Source organism: Dipodomys spectabilis, unplaced genomic scaffold (genome assembly GCF_019054845.1).
Source record: "Dipodomys spectabilis isolate Male_0828 unplaced genomic scaffold, ASM1905484v1 ptg000263l, whole genome shotgun sequence".
NCBI classification, from domain to species: domain Eukaryota; kingdom Metazoa; phylum Chordata; class Mammalia; order Rodentia; family Heteromyidae; genus Dipodomys; species Dipodomys spectabilis.
This window is the reverse complement of record NW_024870940.1, coordinates 2,322,864-2,341,184: the sequence shown is the minus strand read 5'-3', so window position 1 is coordinate 2,341,184 and position 18,321 is coordinate 2,322,864. Positions and strand designations below refer to the sequence as shown.

Below are 18,321 nucleotides of genomic sequence, written 5' to 3'. Positions count from 1 at the left end.
CTTCCGGGAGCCGCGACCCGTCACCTGCGCAAGGAGAGCGCCCACCCTGCGGGCTTCGGCCTCGCGCGCTGTGGAGGTTCCCAGTGGAGCCCCGGAGCCCTGGGCGTGCGGGTGGGGCGGGGCTGGGGGCAGGCTCCCAGCCAGGCCTGTCTCTGAGAATGGCACCAGGGTTGGAAGAGGTCACAGCAGCATTCCCCAGGGCGGCAGGGTGGCACTATTAGGCCTCGTTACGAGGGAAGGCCGAGGCTAAGCAAACACAGGACCCCCTCGGGTCCTGAGGGCCAGCATGTGTGGACAGAGACGAGGACAGGAGGGATGGGGACCGGGGGGGGGGGGGGCATGTCGAATGGGACCCTTTGATTACAGTTCCCAGGCAGCAATTTGCGCCGCGGGTGCGTGGGAGAGCAGAGCTATGGCGAGAGTCCTGGCAGAGGGCAGCGAGCATGGTGGAGATGGGAAGTGGTGGACAGAGCACAGGAGCCGCCGCTGTAACAGCGAAAGCGTTGCAAAGGCTCCACTCCCCCCCCCCCCACACACACCAGCAGCAGCAGCCCCCGGTGCCAAGCCCTGCCCACCCTCAGTTCAGGACGCCGGTGGAGAGGGTAGGGCCAGCCATTTTAACCCTGCTGGGTCATAAGAGATTACAAAGAGCAGCCGTTGAAATTCAACTCTGAAAATGTGATTGCTGAATTTCAGGCTACAATATACCTTTCTTCATCTTCACGTAAGGCTCACTGAGAAAAAAATACTAGTGTGAGCAAATTTCATACCGTCTTTCTCCGCAAGATAAGATCCCTGAGACATGGGCATCTTAGCCATGTACTCAGAAGGCCACGGGGGTGATGTGCACGGGTTTGTGAGTATGCAGCACTCCCCACCCCCAGTGCTCTGGGACCCCAGGCCCCTGGGGAGCTGGGGGGAGGGAAGAAGACCCCATGGTATGAGCAAGGCTGCCGGGCCTGGGTGACAGGCCTTTGCCTCGTCAGGCATCGTCCACCACCCCGGCGTCCTTACTCACCTTAAAGATGTGCCACCCAGCCGCACATTGTAACCTGTGACGAAAAGGCTATTTGTGCCTGTCCTCGTCTTGTTTCCTCCTTTTCTGTGCCAAGCTTGCTAAAACCTGAACAGATTCTCTGCAATGTGGTCATCACTGAAGCCCAATTGCTCTCTCTCTCCCTCTCTTCTCTCTCCTTCTGTCTGTTTCTCTCTGTTTCTCTCTGTCTCTCTCCTCTCTTTCCCTCTCCTCTCTCTATGTCTCTCTCTGTCTCTCTGTCTCTGTCTCTCTCTCTCTCCCCCTCTCCCTCTCCCCCCCCCCTCTCTCTTCCTGGGGTTTGTATTCAGGGACTCAAGCTTGCTAGGCTGGGGCTTTACCCACAAAGACAAGCCTCTCCGACTTCCTTAGGCTTCTCATAGTGACCATGATGACAGATTGGCGGCATGGCGTCCATCTGTCTTCCATTGTGTCTTGCAGATTTTCTGTCCAGGCTGGCTGGTCCTGTGATCCTCCCAATCTGAGACATGGGTGACAGGCGTACTCTACAGTGCCCAAACTCAGGGAGTCTCACAAACTTTCTGCCTGGGCTGGCCTTGAACTGTGGTCTTCCTGTTCTCAGCCTCCCAAGTAGCTAGAATTGCAAGCACTCGTATTCACTGCTAACCTAAACTAGACGTACTTGCCACATGTCACAGTGCCTTACTGGTGGCTGAGCGAAGGGGAAGGCAACCTGTATCTAGAAGCCACTGTGGAGCCATAGTAGTTGATTATCTGAGGAAGAGTGTGGGCATCTTGCTGGGCGCTGGGCAGGCCAGCTGAGCCCTTGTGCACCTGGGGCCTCAGGGGCAAAGAATTCTGCCAGGGAGCGTTTTTGGGGAGACATTGGGAGCTGTGGAGAGTTACTGGGGTTCATTTGCTTGTAGCCAAAGAGTGCTGGTGTGGTCCTTTGCGTGTGAACTGCACTGCTGCCCATCCGTAGCCAGCTGCACTTGCAAGTGTGTGCTCAGCACGGGGCTGCTGACACCCGCCCCCCTGCTTTACCTGAGTAGAACGTGTGGACACAAACGCGTGTGCCCTCTCCAGCAGTAGCCAAGTGTGAGGGCACACTGCGTGTGATTTGAGGCTCCTACCTGGAGAATAAAGCAGCACCCAGACCTAGTGTGATGCCAGGAAGCGGTTAGACAGGAAGTGTGCTCATTTCATTCCGACTGTCAGGCTTACACACTGATAGCTGCGGCTCTTTTTATTTTTAATCTAATGACTTTATTATAGCTATACTTCACGCTTTTCTCAATTATTTAGGAGAAAAAGTCCACCTCTTCTTTTTGAGTAGATTCTCTCTCCTTTAACCTCTAGTTCAATTCCCATTTTCCCAAGTGTTTAAAACTACACGTTTTCTCATATTTCCATATTTATTTACAAAGTTCTAGTCCCTCGTGTGCACATTCTTCACAGAATTGTACATCTGCTCGTGCTTTGCAGAAGCTAAAAGTCCCCAATTTTTTTTAAACTCACATTAGAAACACAAATTATTTGCTTAGCCGGGCTCTGTGTGCACACTAATCCTCTTCCTTTTCTTGCTTTCTGGTACTGGGGGTGAAACTCGGGGCCCCCTGGGCCAGACAAGCGTGATAGCACTTGAGGTAGACCCCAGCTTCCACCTCTCCCCTCCTCTTATTTGTTGTTTGTTTTTGAGACAGGAGTTTTGTTACCTTTGCGCAGGCTGCTCTCCAACTCCCAACCCTCCTCCTGTCCTCTGCCCCCTGAATGCTTAGGATTACAGGCATATGCCACCACACCCACCTGCACATTAATCCTTAAAGTTATTATATGGATACATTTAAGCATTTTAGCAAACTTCATTTAAATCTGTCGGGATTTTTTTAAAAATAAGAAGCAATCTAGCAAAAGCAAGACAATAGTCAACACCCAAATTGTGTGGCAAGACACGACACATTACCACGTTTTCCTTGCTATTATAATTCACCTTCGTTCCTTGCTCTGAAATGATCAAGCATACCTCGAGTTGCCATTTGCCATTTAGCATTTTGATATTACGCCCCATTCGTCCTCCACTGTGGAAGGCCGTTGCAAACCCTCACGCATGTTCTACTTGGGTCTGGGGCACGCCGTCCACGGGAATGTCCTGCCGACCACAGGCACTGTGCTGCGTGGAGGGTTCTGTTTGACTCCACTGAGAAGAAAGGCTCGGCTGGGAATTGCAAATGGTGATTATGACTTTGGGCAAATCACGGAGCATCTAATTACGCCTTCCAAGGCCTCCTAACCCTAAATAAGCAAGTATCTCACCACAAAATACATGCTGTGCTGAACTTCTCATTATAAGATGCCATCTCTAGGGGTGATGTTGTTTCTGACTTGTTTTCAGAGGGCGTTGATCGGATTTCTGTTTCATGGATATGTCGTTCACGCGGTGGGCCCTGGGCAGCTTTCCACTTTCTCACCACCTCTGCAGTGGGAGTCGATACACAAAATCCGGCCACCCAGTGAAGGTCCACTGCCCCAGATGAGGTCTGAACACACACTGTTTTATTTCTGTTGCATAGTTACTTATTCCAAAGGAATCTTTGCATTAGATTGCACACTAAGGGAATTCGTGTAAGGCGCAGATGTGCACACGCGGCGTGCTGAACCACACTTTGCTTGCGTCCTCACTTGCCATCTGCCCAGCTGTACAAATCATGAGGAGCTAGAGGCCGCTTTGTGGCCAGCAGCACGACTCCAGATGGAACTTGCTAACTGATGCTCTTTGGTCCACACCTTTCCACCAAGTCTTTCCCTACTGCAGGACCCTTTCTTTGATAAGCATGTTGCTTCAGGGAGACTGACAGGCCATGCTGATGCTCAGCAGCTCAGTTCGCAAAAATGACAAACCAGATGACTGTTGACAAGGCTGCCCCAGACACCAAGAGAAGCAGAGGAAGCCCGAGGAAGAGTCATCGGCGCCCAATCACCGTGACGTCAACGCGAGTGGACCAAACTCCCCAGTGCTGGCGCAGTCCCTGTGTGGTTTGGAGACCATTAGGAGGGCTGCAGGGGCTAAAGAGGCCCTCATCTTGTAGAGGCTACAGGGGGTTAAAAAACAAAAAACAACCCTGTCTCAGACTTAGTCCTAGGTACTAGGTGAAGTTACATTTCAAAAGCTTATCATGCCAGACACAGATGGCTCACGCCTGTTTTCCTAGCTACTCAGGAGTCTGAGATCCAAGGATCCCCTTTCAAACCAGCCCAGTCCCTACCAAGAGAGACTGTGAGACACTTATCCCCAAATAACCGCCAAAAAAGCCGGAAGTGAGGCTGTGGCTCCAGTGGTAGAGTGCCAACCTTGAACAGAAAAGCTCAGGGACATAGCCCAGGCCCTGAGTTCAAGCCCCCAGGACACACAAAAACCTTATCAAGCCCATAAGCTCCATCAGCTCAAGAACAGTGTGCTTGGTCTAACTCCTGTGCCTTGTATCTCAGTTAAAAAGATGTTTTAAAGGTCAAGACACTTTAAAATGAAATGCCTGACAACTTTTACCATGAAACTGTGACCACAGTTTGTCAAGCCTCTCGGCACCTTTCGTCGGGGAGTGCCTAAGTGTGCCTGCGTGCAAGCTGGAAAGTCACTGTCCACAGAGAGCTGGGGACTGTGCCGCCCCAGCTGCCTGCCGAGGGTTAAACGGGGCTGGTTAGGTAAATTAGCAAGTCAACATTCCGAAACATGATTCTCCCCGAATCGAGCGTAAAAGGCATGTGCTCCGGGAGGCCCAAGAAAGAATTCACACAGTTCCCATTAGTCTAAAAATAAACGACCCCGGGAGTCATGCATTGCATTTGTCGTAAGCTCGGCGGCCTGCAGGGTGGAGAGAAGAGTCGGCGCTGCGCTTGCTGAGTGCGCAGCTGCTCTGAGGAAAGCACACTAAATGAATGCGTTTAATTCCTTAGCAAGTTCCTCTAGTGCAAGAATTTCTCTTCATGGTGGTTCTTGTTGTTGCTGTTGCTATTGTTGTTGTCTGTGGTAGTCCTGGAACTTGAACTCGGATCCTGGGAGCTGTTCCTGAGCATTTTTGCTCGAGGCTAACACTTACCACCCAAGCCCCAGCTCCACGTCTGGCTTTTTTGGTGGTTAATTGGAAATAAAGGTTTTCACAGACATTCCAGCCTGGCCTGGCCTGGCCTGAATCGCCATCCTCAGATCTTGGCCTCCTGAGTGGCGTGAGCCACGGCACCCGGCTCGGCTCACATTTCTTACTTTTGAGTAACAGCATCGATCCCTGGCTGAAGCCATTTTGTTCATGCTGTGAGGCTGGGAAAGGTGCGTTTGCTGTCTTTGAAGCTGGTGTGGAAGTGTAACTGCAGCACGGATGTGAGAATTAAGCATAAGTTGCGTCACATTTCTCATCGGTAAGCTGGTCTATACATGCTCATTCTGCTGGGTTCTCAAACTGTGTGCCGAGGCACCAGCGTCCCCACTGCACACCTGACCGTGGTTCTCAGCGTCTGTCGGCCCTGGGAGAACAGGCCGCTCAGAGCAGGTGCACTGTCTGACGGCGCCTCTCTGCGAGGCTGGGCCACCACTGTCAGAAAACACAGGCAGCGCAGAAGGGTCGAGCACTAAAACGGGGCCGAGTGGAATGCATCTGATCTGATCCCAGAGTTTGAGCAGCACCTGCCTGGAGTCCAATCCGTTCAGAAGCCGTGGTGGCTGCTAGAAACCAACCTTTTTCTTACAGTTTATGTGCACTTGTTTCCCGGCAACTCCTGCATCGTGAGGGCACCAGTAATGAAGCTTTTTGAGCCAAATGCATTCATAAGGCACTCATTAGGTATTTCTTTTGGCTTAGAAGCACTGTGGGGGAAAATATATGAACTATGAGAGTCTAGAGCTGGGAAGTGTGGGAATTCAGAGCCTAGAACCTTGCATTTTGGTAAAACTGTCAGCACAACCTACCTCGCCGTTGTCCTGCCTGCGCTCCAGGTCCTGTCTTTAATTAGACTTTCTGTATTTATTGGAAAACTAGAAAGAAAACGGTCATAAATTGTGCGAGGCCTCATTAAGGTAAACAACCTCAACGTTGTCCTAACTCTCCATCCCATTAGGAAGGCCAGCCGCGCTCCCCGCGGGCTCACTGGCTGGCGCTGGGGCTCGTTCAGGTGTGAGCGGAGCGGCTGGGCGGAGGTGTTCTCAGAGCGGCGTGCTGGCGTGTGATAGGTTGCCGCGGGCGCTCAGGCTGGGTGCAGGGCCGCGCCTCAGCACTGTGCCCCTCTCCTCTGCCATCCGCACTGGTTCCCAGGCGGGCTGGTGTGTGACATTAAGTCACACAGAGAAACCAGCTGGGGTTGAGCCCCACAGCAGTGCGGCTGCGATTCTCCGAATGCTTGTGAAAGTCCGAGGACTTGGATCGTTTCCTCTGCATGGGTTGCAGCCCCGGGGCCCGCCCCTCTCCCTCTCCCTGGCTACGCCTGCGCGCTGTTCCTGTGGAAGCTAGTGGAAAATTCCTGCACCCCTTCCCCCACTGCGGCAAGCTGTCAAAAGCATGCCATTCAGAACCAGCTTTTCTCCTGCATACCAAGCACAGAGTCGTTTCCAGGGCTCTTTCTCTGCGCGTGGCGTGGCCGCTGTGGCCGCCGCCTCACCCCCATCCCTGCAGGATGGCTGGCTGGCCTGCTGCCGCTGCTGGAGCTTAGGGTACACCCCACTCGCAAGAGATCCCTGCCTCACCCACTCGCGGGAACGAGGGCCGTGCGCAGGAAGGCAGCAGGAGCATTGGTTTCTCTTTGTTAAGGGTGTTGGTTTGGTTCAGTCAAAAGATGAGTCACCTTGCCTCCAGTTTTGACCCAGAGCTCCCTGCAGTCACTGGAATCCGGTCCTGACTCCTACACACCATTTGAACTTGATCAATGCCACTGAAGTCTAGAAACTTCCGTCTGCCGTGGAAACCAGGTTTCGGAACTCGGAACTCCCAGGCTGCCATGGGCTCTGTCCCCGGCACAATGGAGCAGAGGGGATGGGGGCCGAGGTTGTGCAGAACAAGATTCTACTGGGTCTACGGGACCTCCTGGAGGCACTGGCATGCAGAGACAAATGCATGGGGACAAAACCTGCACTTAAATGCTCACTGTGGCCTCCAAAAGCCACCCAGGAGCCGCCGACATTTCAGTGGACAGCACCGCTCATCATCTGGATGCCGGGGCCCGGCCTGGCCTGTGCCGCCCTCCCCCAGGCTAGCCCATGAAGACGCAGAGCCACCCAGTTTAGGCTGGCCTGGGAAATTCCATGCACACCATGGCAGAATGCTCAAGGACAGGATTCTGGTGCTGGTGTGCACCAAAGCAGACTCCACTCAGGAAAATGTCCAGTGGCGCCAGAGACAGAAGGTAACAGGACCGCGGTAGCCTGGCAGGGCCAGGGATGACCGAGTGGTCGGGACAGGCCCGCCGTCTCCAGTCATCTGGGCTCCTCACCTCCCAGGGAGCCTGAGGTCCTAACCTCAGGGTCCAGCGCGCACGCACACTGAAGCAACCTACGCCTTCGGAGCTCTCCCGGGGCCCCCAGGCACGGGCACCCAGGCCGGCCCTCCGCCGCCCGCCATGCGTGTCCTGAAGACCGGATGGCATTAGCAAGCAGACCAACCTCAGAGCTCCCTCCAGGCAGTGGTCAGTCGCTCCAGCTGTATAGATGCCACAGCTCACAGGGCAAGGAAAGCCACACGTGGCTTTGGCCGATTAGGAACGTTTCATAGGAGGGGGAAGGTAAGAGAAGAAGGCCTCTAGGCCTTGCTTGCCTATGAAAAAGGAGTGTTTGATACCCACCAAGACCAGGACAAGGGCTGTTCCCTGCCGAGGAAAGCACATTCAATATAAATAACAACGCACGCGAGCCGCAGAGACGATGAACTGACAGGAAAGGACGTGTGCTGTAGTGCTCCAACGGAACAGAACTCGGACTCCGCGGAACCAGCCTGCGGCAGCTGGGGAAAGCAGGAAAGCTGTGGGTGGAAGGCGCCAACGGCGCTGAGCATACAAATAGAAATACTCATCAAGCGTTGTTCTTGGGATGAGTGAGGTTTTATAAAAACCAGCCCAGCCTAGAATCTGAGGCCCCTACGCCAGCAGTCTGAGTTGGCAGAAAGTGGGGGTGGCCTCATCAGGGTGAATGATTGCAGGAAGAGGGCCATGGGCAGAGTTCGCAAGCTCCTCTTCTTCAAGGCTGATTTTGCCCTCTCTCTATCCCTCCAGCGCAAGACAGTGACCCTCACCTTTGCCAACCACCCTGCAGGTTCCCGAATTCCCCCAGCTCTGACATGTGGGCCTGGCCCAAGGTGACAACTCAACTCTCAGCTGTGTGCCACCAGGGTGGGGCCACACCGAAGCTTTAGTGTTCTTCCTGACAGGCCAGGTTCTGAGCGAAGCAATGGTGAGCGGACTCAGCACAGACCACAGAGCCACGGGGGTGTAAATCTGTGCCCTGCACTCTGTCCTCTCCCCAGTGACCCAGTGAGGCTCTTCAGGATTCACCTTCTGTCCCTGCCCCCTACCACCCCGTCTACCTTCAGTTCTTTGGAGGAGCCGGGCCTGCACTGTGACAGAGCAGCAGGTACTGGACGATCAATCAAGGCTGTCGCCTGTCCTGATCTCCTCCCTCCCCAAAAAAAGCATGTAGGCTTGTTTTCCCCTTACTGCCATTGACCGTAAGTCCTAACATAGGTTTGGGGCGGCCAAAGTAGAAGTCTTCACACTGTAGCAAGTTCAGTGGCATGCTGCTAACTGGTGACTGAGAGGGGACCCAGATTCCTCTTTAACCCCCACAGTCATGCTGAAGGTGCGGTGTGCGCACGGCTGCACTCAGGAGGGCACGGGAGGCTGGCGTCATCGCTACATGGGAGCCTCCTGGTGGTAGCAGCCCCTCTTCCGTGGCGGGGAGGGAGGCCTGGGAGGGGGGAGGGGGGTCTGGGAGGGGGCAGGGCCAACACCTACCGCAGATGCTGGAGGATGGTGACAAAATGAGGCGCTTTGGTTACTATTTAATACCCTGGCGCTTTATTAATATTCTTTCCTCAAAGGCGTGAAGGTGGTAAATACTTAGTCCCCAGAACCTGCACTTGGATGAGGCCCTTGGTTCCTCAGAAAAGGACCCGTTGTTATGAGACTTCATCAACATGGTAGACTCTGAGTCCTAGTATCTCTTCCCTTATAAAATGTTCTATTTTCTAGCTGGGAGTCAGTGGCTCACGCCTGTAATCCTAGTGACTCAAAGCTGAGATCTGAGGATCAGGGTTCAAAGCCAGCCTGGGCAGGAAAGTCTGTTGAGACTTTAATCTCCAGCTACCAGAAAGCTAGAAGTAAAGCACACACACACACACACACACACAAAATCTCCATTTTTTTTTATGGAACAATATAAAATTACTATATCCAAAAGTGATGCATTATGTTTTAATAAACTTATTGGTTTGGTTTCTTGTTGATTTATTTTTGGTTGATACTGAGGCTTGAACTCAGGGCCTGGGTGCTAACCCTCAGCCTCTCTGTGCTCAAGGCTAGCACTCTACCACATGAGCTACAGCACCACTTCCAGCTTTTTCTGAGTAGTTTATTGGAGATAAGGGTCTTCTTCCCCAGGCTGGCTTCAAACCAAGACCCTCAGATCTCAGCCTCCTGAGTAATTAGGATTACAGGCGTGAGCCACTGGCACCCAGATCTTGTTATTTTTTTTTAAGGTTAAATACTGATTTGATACTCTATCGTGCTATCAAAAGGAATGTGGAGACAATTGAGACATTGCTCAGAGGGAGAGAGAAGGCTGATTTTGAACAAAGCAGTTGGAGGGGTCCCAGAGGAGCCCTGGAGGGAGGGTCCCAGAGTCTTTAATTGGTCCTAGTTGAAAGGCAAAGAGAACTGTCTTAGTGAGTGGAAGGAAGAATGCTATAAAAGGATGGAGGTCCACTTCCTGGGAGATTTTTAATAGGTTTCACATCTTTTGTCAACCAATGAGGCTGGGATTAGGACATGAAAGAAAGGTAATTTCATGGGGAACTATCTAATTAAAATATTAATCTACAGACGACCAGGCTAGTATACCTGACCTGCAGTGAGTGGTGAAGACTTGCTTCTCTCGTTGTCCACCCATGTGCGACACAGTCATTTTAGCCCCAAGCAGCTGAAAGGGCTAGAACATTGCTGAGGCGTGGCGTCTGCGGCTTTGTTTTCACCCAGGCACTCGGACCTTTAGTACAGCATGGAGATGGTGATGGGAATGCCCAGGGGGAGGCCCGTCAGGTGGCGTCTGAAGTCACAAAATGGAAAGGGAAGGCCACACAGCACTTCCCAGTCTGAATTGTACTGGCCTTTCGGGTGGTGGAGGGTGAAATTCAGGATTTCACCCTCCACCAACTTGTAGAAAGGAGCCATGGCTAGGGATATCCGTGATGCTTTCTCCCGGTTAGTTATGATAGAGATTTGCTTTGACTTCTCTGAACTACGCACGCAGCAGGACTTCCTGTCACCGCTTAGTCCGGGAGCTATCTCCACCTTTGAGTGGCCTGGGCACCGTCCTGCCGCGGAAAAGGCAGCCCATGCCACCTGCCCACTTTGATCCCAGAGAGCCACCATGTGGCCGGCCTGATCCGCTGAAGCCAGGCACCGTCCCATCACCCACCAGGCCCAGGACACCCAGGACTGGAATAAACCAGGTTCTTTTTAGTGGTGCATCGGCCCTGCTGGCCGTGCCTGTCATTCTTCACGCTCTAAGAATGTCCTGCGGCCTCCCAGGGCAGGGCTGGGCATTTCCCTCCCTCCACTCATCCAGCACCTGGAACAAACCCTAGACCAGGGTAGGCCCACAGTAAATATTTTTCTAGCAAATAAATAAACGAACTTCAGTGACGCCTACCCCAGGCCAGAAGCACCCAAGAGAGATGGGGCAGACCATACTATCCACTCACGTCAATGACCTAAGAAACAACAGCACTTGTGCACAAATCCATATTCATATACCTCCCTGAGCCATGCCCTGCAGGTTCCTTGCGCTGACAGAGAAGGGACCTGCATACTTCCCTGTGTTTATCTCCATCCCAGGTGGACCCCAGGACTGCTAAACCACACTATGCCTGGCTGGTACTGTTCTGTGTTCGTTCGTGGGCTTAAAAATATACATAAGGATTCCATCTGCCATACCTGTTTAGATCGTGGCAAAGGAGATGAGATTGGAAAGAGCTTTATTTATTTAGTATTGGGAGGGAGGGAAGGAGGCAGAGGTGCCACTGGGGCTTGAACTTAGGGACTGGGCGCTCTCCCTTAGCTTTTTCACTCAAGGTTAGCACTCTATCACTCGAGTTACAGTTGCAGTTTCAGTGTTTTGGTGGTTGACTGGAGATAAGAATCTCACAGACTTTCTTGCTGGGACTGGCCTCGAACTGTGATCCTCAGAACTCAGCCTCCTGAGTCTCTAGGGTTACAGGCATGAACCACTGATGTCAGGATTTTGAAAGGGCTTTCACACCTGCTTCTACCCTTTCCTGCTGCAGTGTACCTCGGAAGCGTCCGGGATGAGAGCCTGGCAAGGAAGTATAAGTGCCTCTCACTGGATCGGAAGAATTCTAGAAACTAGGAGAAAAGTCTCCTGGTCAGTTCCTTCAGGCCAAAGGAAGATGTAGTAAAGAAAATAGTCCAGATGTCTGTTTCATGGAGGAGACCTCCACAGGGTCTGCACATGGGACAAAACACACACACCTCGCGAACTACAATTATAGCGAGAGGTAGGAGGAGAGAGTAGAGCTTGTCTGCTGAGCCATCCTTAGCATGAAGAAGTAGCATTCTGAAAACTGCGAGCACCTGTTTCAGAATGGGCACACACATGTCCATGATTCATCGTGGGCACCCTCTTGACCTTCGCACAGGAAGTCCCAGTGCTCTCTAGGCCCTGCTGTCCTGCCATGGGCAGATGTTTCTTAGTGGATGCTCCAGGCTCCTTGCACTGACTAGGTCACCGGCGGCGGCCTCCCCACCCCCTCCCACGGCACACCCCTTCCCTCCAGACTCCTTCGGCCCCCTCCTGTTCTCCGTGGGTCCTCCCTGACACCATCTTCCTTCCAACTTCTCTTCCTGCCACTTGTGAGCCAGAGGAGATCCTGTCATGGCATCACTCCACGGCTCAGGTCTTAGGAGGAAGCCGTGGGTGTTCCTAGGACATTGGCACAGCCCCGCAGCCTCGGGGAAAGGGCTGAAGGTGGTTAAGAATCTTTCTGTTTCTCTGCCATTTTTGATGTTTGCATTTTCTTTGCCTTGCCCATATCTTGCAGAATATTTTTGCTTTTGCTTGTGGTGGGATTGACATGAACAGGTGTTTTAGGGTTGCAGATGTGCAGGATTTTATGGGTTAAAATAAGCACAGTGGCCAGCCTGAGCCAACCTGAGCTTGTGGTTATACTTGCAATCAAGTCGTTATCCTTGTCAAATGCCAAATTCTGGCTGGCATATCAACTGTTAGGTTACACACTCTTCATCAAGGGTCACAACCCATATTGATGGAAATAGCAGGTTTTGGGATCTCAGTGTGGAGACCGCATGGACATAGGATGTAAGAGGTCATAAAGTCCACTGCAAGCCAACCATCTTGGGCAGTGGATTTCGGTGGTTAATGCAGTATGTCAGGAGATGCTGTTTGGTAAGCAGAGACTCCTTGACCTCAGAAAACAAACACTGTAGATGGACCCCATATTATCCACACAAGGCAAACATTTAATACATGGTGTGCACGGTGTACATACAAGCAATACTGCTTGTACTACCCAAGATAATGCATCGCAAACAAGTACACTTGCAGTGTATTGAACTTTCCTTCCATGGTAAAGAAATAAATGAGATAATCAAACATAGAAACGGCGGCTGGTCCTTAGCAGTCTCGCATAGAGGAGCGTCCGCATGCACTTTCCTTCTCACGTGGAACACACTCTCCATTCATGAGTCAGGATGGAACGTGGGCAGCGCCGCGCAGAACAGGGCCTGGGCTGCCTTGGCTGTAAGGACCAGGCTTTGAGTTTTGTTTGGAGGTGTTTGTTTTGCTGTGTTTTGTCTTTTTAAGACACAGCTAAGGAGATTTGACAGCTACACATGGTTTAAAAAAATTTGCACCTACGCACACATACGGACATGTGCACACACGTGCACGCACACACGTGTGTTTGGCAGGAGTGGGGAGGGACAGGAGGGCTGCAGCCCATACTCTCCTCCCTGGCTGCCCTCCTGTGTTTGAGGGAATCCCAGCAGGTTCCCTCTGCATGCACAGAAGGACCAGCCGCTGCAGCCTCAGACCTCGTCAGGATGCATGATTACCACTAAAAGGAAAAAAAAAAAAAAGATTGCAGCTCCACTTACAGCTGCTAATCTGTACTTGTGTTGTTCAAAGAAAAATAAAACATGTCAGAGGAAATGTTTACATCGGTGTAGCAGGCATCGGTTTTATTTTTAATCGTTCACTTTTAAAGTGGTTGTGCAGTTTATGGCTGTTTATGAAATTTGAGGCATTCATCAGCGTGAAGTAGTTGTTTATTTCCTTTCCATATTTCCTCTCATCAGGAGAAGAAAAAAAACACCTTTGGACTCATAACAAAATACCACTCGTTCATTCCTGCGAGCGGTGGGTTTCGGAGCCGTGAGGAGCCGTAGGAGAGGGCTGTCCTGAGGGGCCGCACACCATGTCCCCGTCCAGCCCCCCAGAGAGCCACCTGCCCGCCCCGCACTCTCCACACCCCCCGCCTCGCAGCTGCAGGCCGGCGCGAATCTCTGGTCGTGTGCACGCAGCCTGAGTCTCTGGTGGTGCACACGGCTCTCCTAGCAAGCCCCGGGCCTGTGCTCCCCACCCAGCCACTGAAAAACCATTCCCCCACCTCAGAGCTAACCATAAACACGGGCTTGTTTTCCTTCCCAACAACTTCTTCATACTCAAGGTGGGGTTTGCAATATGTCTCTAATTTTTTTCATGTTCGTCAGGAAACATGATACAACAGCCCCAAAGAAAACATGTGAAACAATGAAACACAGAATCCTGCCTTTTCTCCCTGTGATGATCCACAAATAGACACGCACTGGCCATGTCGATTCTGAGTATCACACTTATCTATCATTGCACTATGGACATGATTTTCTTCCTTGGAACAAAAGCCGTGTTTATTATTGCAGGTGCCAAACACAGAGGAGACAAACAACAGAGAGGTCACCTTTAGCTACCCAGAGAGGGTCATGTTTGCTTTTTGCTTTCTATGGGGGCCAGGAGCCTGTAAACCCAGCCGGGACGCAGGCTGGGTACCTCAGGTGTGCGGTACCAGGCAGGACAGGTGCTGGAAGGAGCAGGGCAGCGCCAGGAACAGCACAGCCAGCGGGAAGTGCTCCGGGGGGCTTGTCAGATTCCATTGTGCTGCTGTTCAAATATTTACAGCCTCACTCTGGGAAGGAAGGTTGTCCTCACCTAGGATAGAATTCCTCTCCCATCTCTAAGGAAGGCCTCAGGACCTGGAGAAGGGCCCGGGCAGGTGGGCAGCTAAGAGGGAACCGGAGCTTTCCTAAGGGAACCGCAGGTGTCAGTGTGGGCTGAGCCACGCAAACGCGGCTCAGCGGCCCTGCCTGTGTTTATTTCAGCAGATGATTTGCCAGTCGACAGGTCCAGGTGTTTACCAGCTCAAAAGTGTGCTTTCCTCTCTTTCTGGGCTCTGCCCCCGTGACCCACGCCCCAGTAAGTGGGGAGAGGTCACTAACCTGAGCGTGAGATTCTCGCAGAGGTAGAGACAAACAAGCAGGTGTCTGGGGTGGGGTGCAGTTTACCTCTCAGGTATTGGGACCTGTGCAGTTGAGATTTTAAGGTTTGGCCTGAGCTGTTGGCACGTCTGTGGATTTTAGAGCATTCAACAGGAGCGTGTCACAGCAGCCTTAGAAAAGGAGATGGGAAAATTCCCCTCGGAGCTGAGAGAGACGCCGGGAGGGTTTTTAAGTTAACACCGTCCCTGCCAGGTGTTCTGGTGGGTAGTTGTTTTCTGAGCTTGTATTTGAACTACCTCCGGCCACAATGAGTGAGCCCGTCATTCATTTAAATTCATGGCTCAAGTAATAACTCAGTCACTTCCTCTCTGAACATAAGGGAGATGCTGAGAATCACTGACTAGGATTCCAGATACTGTGAGATTGCGCTGACACTGAAGAGAAAGATGGAGAAAGTAACCAGGCCTTTCTTGAAAAGAGGAAGCGTTGAGAAGGCGTTGTACTGCTGTCACGCACCACGGTGCTGGCTTGTCCTCCGTGCACAGTGTTCAAGGGTTCATCTAGTGTTTACGTGTTTTTTACAACTCCCCACAGAGTACATATGGTTCATATAAAGAAAATCCCAGGGTTGTTTGGGTTGGTTTTCCATGAAAACAATCATTTGGGAAAGAACAGCACTATGGCTGGGGTGCTGCTGGCTTTCTGTGAGCGGTGGGTGGAGGGCGCGGACGGCTCGTGGAATGCAGCCCCACGTGGGCGCAGGCAGAGCCGCTGCTGGGACCCAGGGGGTCGGGTGCAAAACGACACCCCCACCCCCCTCCCAGAAGGCAGAGCCTTGGCAGTGGAGCGCCGAGGTTCTGAGAAACATAAGGTCCCTTTATTTAATTTCCTCTCATTTACCCGAGTGAGGCTCTATTTTTGTAAAGAAATTCAGGAAATTGGTAACGCACTTGACTTCATCCGTGAAGTGTCCATGATTAACGTGATGGTCACATTTTTCCTGGCTTGAAGCTTGCGCTCCCCCCGCCCAGGGATGTGGGTATCTCCAGCTCCCACTACTCAAGCAAAACAGCCTCAGATTCTCAGAGAAGCCGGCTTCCTCTGCTTTACTAGAACTGGCTCTCAGGGGCGGAGATTTTCCACCCTGACTTTGGCGTTTCTCCCCAAATACTCCTCCTTGTCACTCTCTACTCCGTGACTGCCGCCCCCCCCCCCAGGTGCCCTGAAAGAACTGTCCCTCGAGTCCAGGCTGCCCCCAGCCTGCCCCCTGCAGCCCTGCCCCTGCTCACGGGGCCATCTCAATCGCATGGCCCACTGGCGGGGGGCAGGTGAGCCGGTCCTACCTTCATCAGCCACTGCGTGTTGTTCTCCATGATGGTCTCCAGCACCTGCAGCCGCTGCACGGAGTCGTCGTAGTCGGGGGGCGCGTCCCTCTGCACCGCATTGGACACGTAGGGGCTGGAGGCCACGCGGCAGCTGTCCGTCTCGGGCAGCAGGAACGTGTAGCTGCACGGCCCGTGCTGGACCTGGTACTGCTTTTTCCCCGTGCTATCCACACTCTTCCGAAAGTTGTTGTAGGCTGCAGCCAAGACAAGATCACAGCCCAAAGTAAAGAAAACAAACTGCCACATTCTCTCTGTCTCTCTCTCTCTCTCTGGTCATAAACCACGGGTTCAGCAAAGTCCCAGTCGGGCTGGCCCCTTGGCTGCCTGGAGTCTAGAGCGCAGGGCCGGGCTGCATGGCTGAGCCCATCAATGAAAGCCTTCTCTTCCTCCCCCTGCAGTGACAGGCTGGCTCCTGAGGGAGCTGTCAGCCGCGGCGGGAAGGGCGTCCTGCTGGCTGGGCGCTGCCACTCGCTCCGCGGGACAGCTTTCAGGACTGGGCTCTGTCAGAATCCCAGGCACTCGCTTCCCCGTCCTTATATGATAAGTTGATTAAGAGCAGCCAGACGTGTGGGGCGAGCGGCTCCGCCCTCCTGGCTTCTCCGTTATCTCCCCGCAGGGGGGGGTCACTAGCCAGGCAACAGGAAAAACTCAGAGCAGAACGCCTGCCGCCCAACCAGGATCCTGCACCGCACAAGCCCTCTGGGAACCGGATGGTCACAGGACCCCTGGGCATGGGGCAGGCCCCTCCCTGTGAAGTACTTCCGAGAGATGGCCAGGCCCTTCTAAAAACTCATTCTGCCGGGCAGAGCTGGCAGCCGGGCTGACACAAAAACTCTTAACAAAGTTCCTGGTTTTCCCTTTAGGGAAATAGGTTAGGACTTGGGCTTATTTGGGGTCTTAAAAATGAAGAGGATGCAGTTTGGCTCTTGGAAACGGTGCCTTCTCAAAAGGAGAAACACTTTCATCCCTGTTTCTTCGGTTTTTATCAGCCAAGTCATGTAACATGTTCATTCTAAACAAGTTTGATGTTAAGTCAATTTACGAAGATCAGCCCCGACACTTATTAGTTAAGACAAAATATCCCCTTAAATATTTAAAATACTGAATTAAGTTACAAAAGTGGATCCAAATTTAAATAAAAGTACTTTTGAGAGCGTAACATACAACTTTTTCTTTCATCCTATCAGGATTTACTCAGAACTCATCGTAACATTTTCTTAATTAAATTAGTCCTGAGGTCTGCTTGGGCACATCACGTTATGTCTCATAAAGCCCTGCTGTCCTCAGCCAGGGGCTGCCCTGCCTTCCCAGGGCCCTCCGCTTCCGTCCGTGTGTCCCTGGGCCTCTCCTTGCTCCTTCAGTAAGGAAGGCTGGATACTTCAGCAATTGACAGCGTGTGACTCCCCAGCCGCGCTGGGGTCTGTTTATACCTCAGTGCTCAGGACTCATCACCCGAGGGACAGGTGAGGGTCCTCTCAGAGGACTAAAGCGTGAGTGTTGCACTTTCTAGGTGAATCTGGGGCTGCACAGTGGATTTTATTTCCCTGAGATCTGTCTTTAGGGAGCCTTTAAAAGCTGTAAGTGTTAGAAGAAAATTCCTCACCTGAAGCTCCTGGACAAAGCTGAGGTGGGAAGGTACACATACATTCTTTCGCAACCTCTAACCGAGACAGAGCCCTGCCCTTTTCCATGCCCGGCTAACAAGGAAAAACTGTCAGTGTGTAACTTTCTCACCAGTAGATAAAATAAGTGTTATATTGTAAATAGATATTATTGTTGCAATAGTTAAAGGGTCTGTGATGCTTTTGTCACTAGCTCTGATTTGTCACTCAGCACTGCATTGTCCTATGCCATCCCTCGGTGTTCGTACTGAGTGTTTAAATAGTTATACCTGATGCCTTCTGAGAAGGGCTGGTAGATTCCCCAGACTGCCAACAGCTTCTGTGTCTCCAAAAAGCCAGAACTCATGCCCTGGAGGGGCCGTGAGTTCAAACAAGGTGGGGGACCTGGTCCGCCGAGACGCAGGTACAGGTTTGCAGCAAGGGGAGCCGAGCGAAGCTCCCACTCGGCCAGCACACCACAAGGAGAGCAGCCAGTCTCAAGGTGAGCCTCCTGCGGTCTGGCCTCTCAGCCTCCAGTAATGGAGACCAGGCTTCCCTGTGGTGTTTTTCAGATGCAGGTAAT

At 52.3% G+C, this 18,321-nt stretch overlaps 2 protein-coding genes across 2 annotated transcripts in view; one reads left to right on the top strand and one right to left on the bottom strand.

The window, feature by feature from the left end:
* Window positions 1–16,732, bottom strand: part of Angpt2 (angiopoietin 2) — a 45,392-nt gene extending 28,660 nt beyond the window's left edge. Inside the window, exon 1 of the mRNA XM_042699855.1 lies at window positions 16,096–16,732. Within this exon, the coding sequence (XP_042555789.1) occupies window positions 16,096–16,383 (288 nt within the window). The 5' untranslated portion in view covers window positions 16,384–16,732. The remainder of the gene's footprint in view (window positions 1–16,095) is intronic.
* The window catches only part of Mcph1 (microcephalin 1), a 151,436-nt gene that overhangs the window by 83,639 nt on the left and 49,476 nt on the right, over window positions 1–18,321 (top strand). The gene's annotated exons all lie outside the window — the stretch shown is intronic.